Source organism: Oenanthe melanoleuca, chromosome 1A, assembly GCF_029582105.1.
Source record: "Oenanthe melanoleuca isolate GR-GAL-2019-014 chromosome 1A, OMel1.0, whole genome shotgun sequence".
Classification (NCBI taxonomy): domain Eukaryota; kingdom Metazoa; phylum Chordata; class Aves; order Passeriformes; family Muscicapidae; genus Oenanthe; species Oenanthe melanoleuca.
The window spans coordinates 58007947-58018852 of record NC_079334.1 but is presented as its reverse complement, the minus strand read 5'-3'; the positions used below and the strand labels follow the sequence as shown (position 1 = coordinate 58018852).

Below are 10906 nucleotides of genomic sequence, written 5' to 3'. Positions count from 1 at the left end.
GGCTAAGTCTGGGTAGAAAAGACAATCCTGGAGAAGAATATAAGACAAAATCTGTGTGAGAGGTCTCTGATCTCTCTGGTCAGCAAAAAGTACCAGTTGAAAAAGCAATGGGATAAGACTGAAGACCACAAGCAGTGGCCTAATTGCTCTTGTTCAAAGGCTCTGGGGATTCCCAAAAAGATCATGAATGCACCTCTTAGGACCAAGGCTAAAACCTGTGATACACAGTGATAAATAGGATGATTGTTCAGTAGAAGGCAGAGTAGAAGGGAGAGTGATCATTCAGGGTTTCAAACAGTGGCACCAGAAAGTGCTGTACCTGCTGAAGGTTCAAGGGGGATAATGAGTTGAACATCCTGCCTCTGTCTGACAGCACAAGATGCTTGGCCACAACAATTAAGTGAAATTTGTAAGTAAGGGAGGGACATATTAACAATGAACACAGTTCTACAACCATACTCCAAATAAAGGTTTCCATGTGACCTTGTGAAATCAGTGTCAGCACAGAAGTTCCATGAAAGAAACACTTGTGCAATAAAATCAAATTAAATTCAGTACTTATGAGCAGGACTGATTAGACATCTGGAATCAACAAACAAAAAGACTTCTAGCAATGAAAAATGGCCTGAAGTTTTGGATGCTGGAGTTGTCTTTGATACTGTTTTCCTTAGACAGCCTTTGGAGCTTTCAATGAGTAGCTGGAAATTCTATTCTTTTAATTACAATGCACTACAATTTTATTCCTTACTTCTTAAAGTTATTGAACATTTCATTTTTTTCAATACTAGAGAATTGTTCCAAAATAGACACAGAATTTTCAAGTGGTGATTTAGTTTCCTATAATAAAAAAAAAAAATAAAAAATAAAAAGTGTGTGTGCCTGGAGGCAACTTGAAAAACTAGCTTGAAATACACCAGGATTTTGTGTATGTTGGCATTTGCAGACATCCCCACTGAGGATGTAGCAGAATAGACAACACTAATTGCAGTAATTGCAACTACAAATAATGTAAGAAAACAACAGAAATAGGAGGTTGGGGAAAGGATAATATAGGTTAGCATGATCTCCTAGGTCATCATCTCCTAGATAGTGACTAGTAGCAAATTCTTTGAGAAAAGACCGTATGAATAGAAAAAGCACACAGGAGTTATGAAGGCAGTGCAGAAGGAGGCAGAACAAAAAAAATGACATAATATACCTGGAAAACATACATATAGGGGAAATGACTAACAATTGATAAAAACTTCATCATTACAGGGTTAATTGCTATTTCTCTGAGCTTCTCAAAAATGTACTGTAAAGTACAACCTCCATCAAACACCCCAGCCACAAAACACAACTTAATGTTGACATCTCTATGTTTCTGTACTATTTAATCTTAAAGGTCCCAGAAGAGATTCCATGTCTAAAAGAAAATCATGGGCCTTCTTCTTCTTTTATAAGCTCTTTAAGTCTCTTTCAGTAACTGCTCTCTTGATTTCCCTTCCCTCTCTGCCCATGGCCAGGAAATAATTGCATGATACAATTGCATGAAGACAATTGCCTTGTCTTCCTGACATGCAGTACATGTCCTAGGAGAGCTGCCTTAAGGGATGAGCTAAAGCACTCTGCAGGGGCAGTGCCCCTTTCTCTACACAGCCACACAAACCACAGAAAAGATTATTTTGTGCCATGTTTTCCATGACAGAATACAGGAAAAATGGATATGTCTGTCAATAGTGGAAATAAAACACTTCAAAAGCTTCTGAGGAAATTTTAGCTCCTGCACTATGAATAATAATGGAAGCATTTAAAGGCAGTTCCCAGTCACTCATGGAAGACAAATGATTCTCCAAGATCACTGAGTAGGTGGAGGAATACCACAAACAGCTGAGCCATAACCCATGCATCTCACACACTCATATTCTCTGGCACAGTACCACACTGATTTGCCAGACAGTCTGAGCTGGAATCATATCAACATTCACATGCAGTTATTAGACAAAGACTACTATTTCATGAATGCACCCCAAACCAAAGTTAGAGTACACAAACCCAATTTTTTAAAATTGCAGATAATTAATTTATCAAGAAAATCCCACAAACATGTTTAGTCAGACAAACAGACCTAACCCACAGTTAGTATAATTGCTTTTTTTTAACATTAACAATAGAAGCATGTTGCCAAAATTTGTGTAATCTTGGTTTTATTTGGAAAGATGAGGTCAGTCCTGTAGCTCAGATAAGTTTGAATGGAAAGGTTCATCACATCTGTAGCCTATAATTGAACAGACAGTTCAACTCACTTTGTTGAACTCAGCTGAAAAAATGTCAAAGGAAAAGAATCTCAATATGACTTTCAGTCTTTAAAATAAGATAGTTTTACAGTAACATTGAACCATCCACAAGAGCTTCAAAAAATGGCACAAGTAGGCTATATGATAAATATAGCCAGTGAGTTTCAACATAAAAACATATGTAGTTAATCTAAATATCAATAGCATACTGATTTAAATGTGTTTCATGCTTAAACAGAACTATTGTGTATCTTCAAAGCTTGAAGAAACAGCTTTATAAATCAATGTTTTCTAAAAGCCCCTGTAGACCATTATATGATTCATCACAATTAGTTTAAAATAGCACTCAGTAGATGTAAACAGACCTATTGTTTGCTTTTGAGCTTACGGAAAACATTGATTATCAACAAAAAAGGAAAATGCAAGGTTTGTAGAGACAATAATTGGATGTAGTGTCTTTGATATGTAAGATAAATGAAAATGGATGGCAATCAACATACCAATACTCCAACTGACATAATCAACACTAGATATGAATCAGTTAAATAACGTTACATAAAAGGCTGTTTGTATACAAGATGTAATTCTATCACAATTGTTCTTTACTTTTTTAGCTCTAAACACAAGAAACATGATGATTTTAGTTTGGTACCCAAATACATAAGGAAAAAAATCACAGAAAGATTTAATATTTTGAAGTACAACACCCATAAAGGAGGTGATGTGGCTGTGTATAGTTTATTTTGCCTTTATTAGCTCCCAAAATTCATTATGATACTGGATTAAATTCTGTCACTAAACAATTTACATGCTGGCATCGTTGAGAATGTTATTTTATCCTGTGATATAAAAGCCAAAAGCATGACCAAAACACTTTTTATTCTTAGCCAGTTGCTTTTTCATCACCAATCTAGACACTAAATTGTTCTCACCCATAATTACACAGTCATTTTCTAAAACAAATCACTCAAATTGCTATAGACTGCATCAACAACATAAATCATGTATTATTGATTAAATAATACATGCATTATAGCCTCAAAACATAAAAAACACTTTTTAAATTTGAAAATTTAAAAAAACCTCCTTTTATTTTTATGCATTTTAATTCAATTAAAGTGTAGGCTAGAAAAGAGTCAGTCAGTAACATTCTCCTGCTTCAGAAATACTGTGCCAGGAATCAAAAAAGTCCTTTGAGATCTTGCCTAGTTGTAGCAGAGGAGTTTTTTTCTCATGAAAGCACTTCCAAGATGTTTTCAGACTCTTTATGATAAAATTGTTGAGTAACAGTTGGGATGCAGGTGATTCCTAACAAATCAAGTACACTTTCACTAGGACTAAACCTCTCACACTGATCATAAGGGCTTTTAGTTTTCCTGCCCACTTCTCTGCTTAGTGGAGCACACAAGCATATGTAGAAAAGTATTACTGGCCTGGGACTACTGAAAATGCTGTCAGAAAGGGAATTAGCCTCCTAATCCAAAGTCACATGTACTTACATGCATAGAATCAGGAGGAACTAAGATGCTTTTTTATATCTAGAAGGACTTTGATTTGGTAATAGAATCAAGTACTGATTATTTGTGAACACCACATTAAGATCTAGGACCTCAGGTTTTGGGGTTTCTTTTAGTTTATTTGTTGTTTTTTGGTTTGGGTTGTTTTTTTTTTTTTTTTTTGTCAGAGAGCCTCTTGTTGGAAGCCAGTAACTAACAGTGTAGCCCAGGGGTCAGTATTGGGGTGAGTCCTGTTTAACATCCACATTAATGACCTGGACAATGAGACAGAGTGTACTTTCATCAAGTGTGCAGATTAACTGGGAGCAGTGTCTGATAGACCAGAGGGTCCTGCTGCCATCCAGAGGCACCTTGGCAGGCTGCAGAAAGGGGCTGACAGGAACCCCATGAACCTCATGAAATGCAAAATCTGGCATCTGGGGAGGGACAACTCAAGGCACCAGAACACATTGGGGGAAGCCCAGCTTGAAAACAGGCTGTCAGAAAAGGACCTGGAAGTCCTGATGAACACCAGGCTGAACCTGAGCCTTGATGTGCCCTTGCCACAAAGAAGATGGGTGCTATCCTGGGCTGCATTAGTAGTGCTGCCAAGAGATCCAAAGAGGTGATTTTTCCCTTCAGAACTAGTGAGGCCACACCTGGAGTACTGTGTCCAGTTCTGGGCTTCCCAGTACATGAGAGACATGGACACATTGGAGAGAGTCCAACAAAGGGCAAAAGATGGCTAAGGAATTGGAGCATATTCCCTATTTATAAGGCTGAGACCTGTGACTGTTCATTTGGAGAAGGCTCAGGGGGCTTCTAGAAAGGTAACATCTACTGATACTTTAAACCCAGGCCAGTAAAAAGAACAGCAGCCTCAAGGATTCAAACATAACACACATGGATGTCACTTCTGCATAATATTTTCTATATGTTTATGTAAAATTTCACATATCCATAACCATTTGCAGTACTGAAATACACCATCACATGCTGAAATATCTGATATGCAACACTTAAAATCTGCAATTCTAAGTATGAAGAAGAAACTAGAAAGGAATACAGTTAATAACATCCTTCATCACTTCTCCTAGAGCAACTTTTATATAAGAAAAACACTATGTAATAATGTAATATAAGAAAAGATAATGTAATTACTTTTATAACTGCCCAATAATAAACTAATGGCAGCACTTCAAACTTGATATGGTAACTGCTGATAGCAAAAATGCAAAAACACTTTCTAATTTTATCCCATAACCTGTCACTGAAGAGAATTTTTTCATACACATTTCCAAAGAACTTCGAATTTAAGATATGTATGTTAAGATATCAGTGTGAAAACACAGCAAAGATGCCACTGTAGTTTATAGAAGGGTATTTCCATATTAGCTACAAATTTTCTATAGACTATAATTTCATTAGCTAGAAATGGAAAAATCAGTAGGAAAATTACTGATGTGTCTTTTCCCACTAGCATTTAATTGCTTAGGTAATACATTCAGGCAATTTGCCTGCTCCTCGAAGTATGCTGCTGTTCAACAAGCTGTCTCTGTTCACTTCGTGTAAACTTCTTCCAGGTTTTCTGGCTTTATGTTCTTATCACAGACTTTTTGGAGCTTGCTAAAGTCACACTCATTTCAAAGATATTTAGCTGGTTCAGAATGCAGTTGGGGTTTACAAACATTTTTTTTAAGGTATAAAAATGTGCAGACCCCTTTTGATAGCAAATTCTTCTTGTGCATCTCTTCAAAGACCTGCATCCATGATAATACAGTTGGATCCATCATGGGCTTCTCCAACCAAAAGTCTGTTTAATTTAGACATGTAGATAATTTCCTTAACGTCAAAACTCCACCTAATTTAAAACTCAGTATCAAGACCACAGCAGCCACATTTAAAACACAGCAATCATTTTCTGTCATCAGGGTACTGTGGTACCACTGACCTTTTTTAGGAAACTGTAATTTACAAAGCAAATGGTTTCCAGCTGGCCCTGAGGACAGATCTTGTCCAGCCACAAGGAAAAAACCTCACATAATTTTTTTGGCACAGGAGCAGAACAGAAATCTGCAATAAATGATAGTGTGCTAATAGCTATATTTACTAAATACCCTGTAATTTTGAAATGATCCATCACCAGACACCATCTACAGTGCCAGAGACAATAAAGGCCACTAATCATAAGTTCCAGAACTTTGAAAAGTCCAGGCATGCTTTATTTTCCACACTCTGTAAGTGCTCAGAGCAAACACATATTTGGCCTGGTGAAGACCAGACCACATCCAGTGAGGATCTCCTGTTGAAGGAGACTGTATCTACATTCTGGATCCATGAAAAAGAGAACATGAGGATTCACAGAGGGAGAAAGGAAGAGAGAAAGAGTTCTGCCTTTCTGCAGCAAATGGTCAGCTAGAGCAAACCTCTGCTCTGTCTTCTATATAGAAGAGCTCTTTCTATATTTCCCATACTGAATAAAATAGTGACAGCTCAAGAAAAAGAAACCAGGTGACAACCACACAGATTTGAAATTCCCTCTGAATCAAGGGACTGCAGTCTTTTAAATACAAAATGGAAGCATTTCAGTATGCTTCCTGATTTTCTGTAATAATTTTTGCTCCCTCTGCACTTTACACATAAATAAAGCCATTACTTTGTAGCTTGTCCCAAAGTTCCACAGCCCTAGCTCCCAGCATACATCCCAGGGCATGATGAATTACACCAGAAATGTGTTTTTAGGTTACTTAGTTGACCCAAAATATCTACAAAAGTGTACACAATAGAAATACGCACAATTTAAAAATGACTGTTATATGCATTCTAACTTAATTATGAAAGTCAAACCAATCAGTGCAACTGCTATTAAGAATGGGCAGAATTTGAGGCTATTATTTCCTGAGAATCCATGATACCTTCCAGAAACAGGACACCCTTAGCCAACCCAATCTAATCAGACTAAAATTTGAAGTATTTTAAGAAAGCAGTTTGTCTTCTGACTTTCTTAGTTTGATTTTCACTTCATCCTCACCTCTCACCACACATTCCATCTAATCAAAGCTAAGATTCCAAGTCTAGGAGCCTCCCTGTTTTAACCCTATCACTGCACTCTTCACCATTCAGAAAAGCATCCCAGCTCTTTCCACCCCACTGTTCTGACATGCACTCAATTTCCCTAACACCTCCCAACCAGCATCACTGCTCAGTCTTGAGAGAAGAGCACCAGCACCATCTGTCCTAGCAAAGAACACCAGTACCTGCCTCTCCAGGCACTCATGGCATCAAGTTGTCACAGCCCAAACAGTGGATGGTATCCTGCAAAAAGACAGGTAGATAAATTATTGGACCAAGAATATTTAATTTATACAGCATAACTTTTGATTATATATTACGTACTTTTTTGTCTTATGCAGACCAGCTACCTAGACTTACATGTCTTTTTTTCCTTGTCAGTCTGCACCCACATGTTCCACTATTGGACATTATAATGGACTCATCCTACAGCCATCTTCCACTGGCTTTTTTCTCATTCCTTTTCAGCAAATTATATTTTATCCATCCTCTGAACTGTAAAACAAAATGAGTAATTTAATACAGTTTCTGACCTGAAGTAAAAATCCACTAAACTCTGCAATTTGCTGTAAAATTCAAAGCAGTCAAGCTCAACAATAAAAATTTCTGAATAGAACTGATGTTTATTATTTATAGTTTAAATAAAATACACATTGATGATATTTTTCAGTAGCAATTCATCCCTCATTTTAATAAAATTTCTACTTGTTATTAATTTTCTGAAGTATCAAGCAATGAAAATTTGCTTGCTTCCACCACCACAAAGTACTGCTACTTTCATCTGTACTTCACTAAAACACAGATCTGTATTTATGGGAGGACATTTGAGTGTTTATAGCAAATAATTTAAAAGTGCTAGATACATGCATTTATTTAAGTGCTATTCATATTTCCTTGGCAATACAAAAAAACCCAATGTAACAGAATGCAAATTCAATTTATATCTTACCAATTTTAACCTTGGTAAAAGTCCCATTTTCCTTCCAGGTTAAGCAATAAGAAATAATTAGATTCAGAATAAAAATGTATTTCAAATGAGTCACATATCACTGATATATTAAAATATGCTATTTCTCTGTATCAGACTTGATGAATGAATTTCCATGGCTACATTCATTTGCCAAAATCTCTGTTTCATATGAAAAAAAAATTCATATCCTTGGAAGAAATTATAAATGGAACATGTTCTGTTCCAGTCCAATGTCTGTGATAATTAACAAAACTCTCAGCTGTGACAATCTTAGAAAGGCTGCACTGAAGGAAAAATGAATAATTTTCCATGTCCCTACTGTATAGGATAACAAGATTTTTAAAAGAAAAGGTGGTGGGTTTGGGTTTGTTTTCTTTTGGTTTTTTTTCTTTTTTTGCAAGAAGGGCTACTGTATTAGGAAAATACTTGTAGTAGAAAGGATGATGAAGTACTGGAATATACTGCCTGCTGAGATTGGTGTGCCTCCAACACCTGTGCTGTTTAAAATAACTAAAAGCACCCTGGACAAATCTGCACCAAGGTTAACCACAGCACAGCTTGAAAACATTCACCTCCCTGCTAATTCTGTTGTTCTGTTGTTCTTATTAAGGATTTACACCAGTGTTCCTAGCACAGTTGTACCTCCTATATAATAAGTACTGTGTACTTTTCAAAACAAAATAGCCCACGTTACATAATTCTAAATGGAGGATCATCAAATTTTATATACATAACAAAGAAACAAGTGGACGGGTTTATTTATTGTGATTATCGTATTTTAAAACATATTGAGGTATTATCCCCATTTTTCACAGGAAAATTTCGATAAAGTATGATCTTCCTAATCCCAAACACAGAAAACCAAAGAAAGAGCATAAGAGAACACAGATTGTTTACTTTCAGACCTTAATGGAAATTGTCCTCTTATTTCTGGGTATAGCACCACACTTCTTACAGAGCTGATTAAAGTACAGAAATGTCAGGTTTGGAACAGGAGTAAAGTCAGAACAGACAAGTTTTAACATAGAATAACCTTAAAGAAAATTAATACTAAATCTACATTTGTAATCTATGTTGTGTTAAAATAAAAAACTTGTTCCTCACACAAAGCAACAACACAAATATTGCTTTGGTAAAAGATTTTTCCTATGATGTCCTGAAGTATGCCTAAAATACAAATAATTACCCAAAATAAAGCTTCATTAAGTTTCTGCTGTAAAAGTCCCACTCTTTTGCACACAATTCTTTGGTAATCTAAAAAATAATTTATGATTGTACACAAAGTAGTGCTGTTTTAGAAATGTTTTGAGTCACACAAAAAAATTACATCTTGTCTTTTCCATGTTGATTGTTGCAAATTAAAGGATCTAATTTAAAGGAATGAACATTCAAGTATAATTTTCACTACCAAATGACACTAATGTTTTTACACAGAGAAGTTAAAAAAAAAGTTAAATGAACATACAAACCAGAACTCGTGTGCTTGAAGAAAAGCTCAATAACTGAAATTCAGGCTTTCATCCTTCATATCTACTCTTCTATTGATCAGCTGTATTCAGCTAACAAGTGTATCTAACATACTAAATATTTTAGTGATTCTTCACAAAAATTGGTTCATGACCCATTGTTATGTCAGCCATTTACCACATGATTCTAATTGGTATTTTAATAAACCTGTCTGAATTTCTACAAAACCAAACTGTGTAAAATTATGGGCTAAAAATATTACTGTAAAACAAAATATGATCCTTTGAAAGTACAAAAGGCAATAGGCCTCAGAAAATACTGGGGTTTATCTCATGTATTGCTCTTACTCCTAAGAATATCTAAAAGAGGATTTGACTGCAGTAAGTTTGTATTTGTTTTTATGTACTGTATAAATCAAGCATTCCACTTTTGGACTGATCTGAATACTAATTGAATAGTTAGCAAAAGAGAAAACAGCTGAAATGTAATTGCTGTGAACTCAGGACAGATGTACTACCAGAAGACAAAATTGAGTAGAATCACACAGAGATAATCAAGAGAAAAATCCCATCACACCACACACCAATTTACTGACTCAATTGTTGAGTGAGTGGATCCGAAGATTAAGGATTTATTATTCACATCCCATTGAAAACTTCAACCAGAAAATTGCAGAGAATATTAAAGCCAGAAATGTCACATTATTTTCTAAGATTCCAGTATAAACAAAATTAAATCCTTATTTTTTTTATCTCATGCTGTGCTGTCTTCATTTAAAAGGACAAAAGAACACACAGAGAATAGAAAAAATGAGAAATACCTCACTTAATGGTGCAGTGCTTGAAGGCCACATCCCTTGAAGGTTCATATAGGTAAGTGTACTGTAGATAGCAATGAAGTTAAAACACTTAACATCATCTCAGTTTTGATTATCATAAAAGTAAAGTTTCATAAATCAACTAAATAAAGACGAGCATTAAGTGGAGGCTATATTCATTAAATAAAAAACAAAACACAAAAAACCAAAAACTCCAATACCCCCAATCCCATAGACATAAAAATAAAATATATTCTATGTTTTTAGAGATATTGTCTTACTGTTTTTGCAATATCATATGCCATGAGTATTTTAAAAAAGCAATATTATCATTTAAATTGCAGTCTACACAGTAGATTATGTACCATTAGCATATTTTAAAAGTCCAATTGCAATATTGCAATTTATATAGCACAGACACACACACACACACACACACACAGACAATAATTCAGTATGTATCATAAGAAAGTATCTAATCCCTTTGTCATTATTTCTCTGAGCTTTTCTTCTAAGAATGCAGGTGTATCTTCTGGATGAGCAATAAATGCACCACAAAGTAGCACCCACAAAAAGAAACTGCAAATTAATTCCTTGTATTTACAGCAAAGTAGCATCTAGTTATGAAGCTGTTAAAATAAACAACAGTTTACCAGAAACTTTCAAAGTACTGCAAAATAGAGGCATTTCTTTTTATCAGTTCCCTTTCATTGAATTTTTAAAGGTAATATTGCATGTATATATATATATATATATATATAATTCCATTGCAAGACTTCTAAGTACTGAGTTTAGGATAGAAAACAAA

The 10906-nt window shown here is 35.2% G+C and overlaps 1 protein-coding gene across 1 annotated transcript in view; it reads right to left on the bottom strand.

Annotated features, from left to right (window-relative positions):
* Positions 1–10906, bottom strand: part of FBXL13 (F-box and leucine rich repeat protein 13) — a 62240-nt gene that overhangs the window by 48435 nt on the left and 2899 nt on the right. The window contains 3 exon segments of the mRNA XM_056482064.1: positions 7254–7291; positions 7294–7334; positions 9001–9068. Coding sequence (XP_056338039.1) covers positions 7254–7291; positions 7294–7334; positions 9001–9068 — 147 coding nt within the window.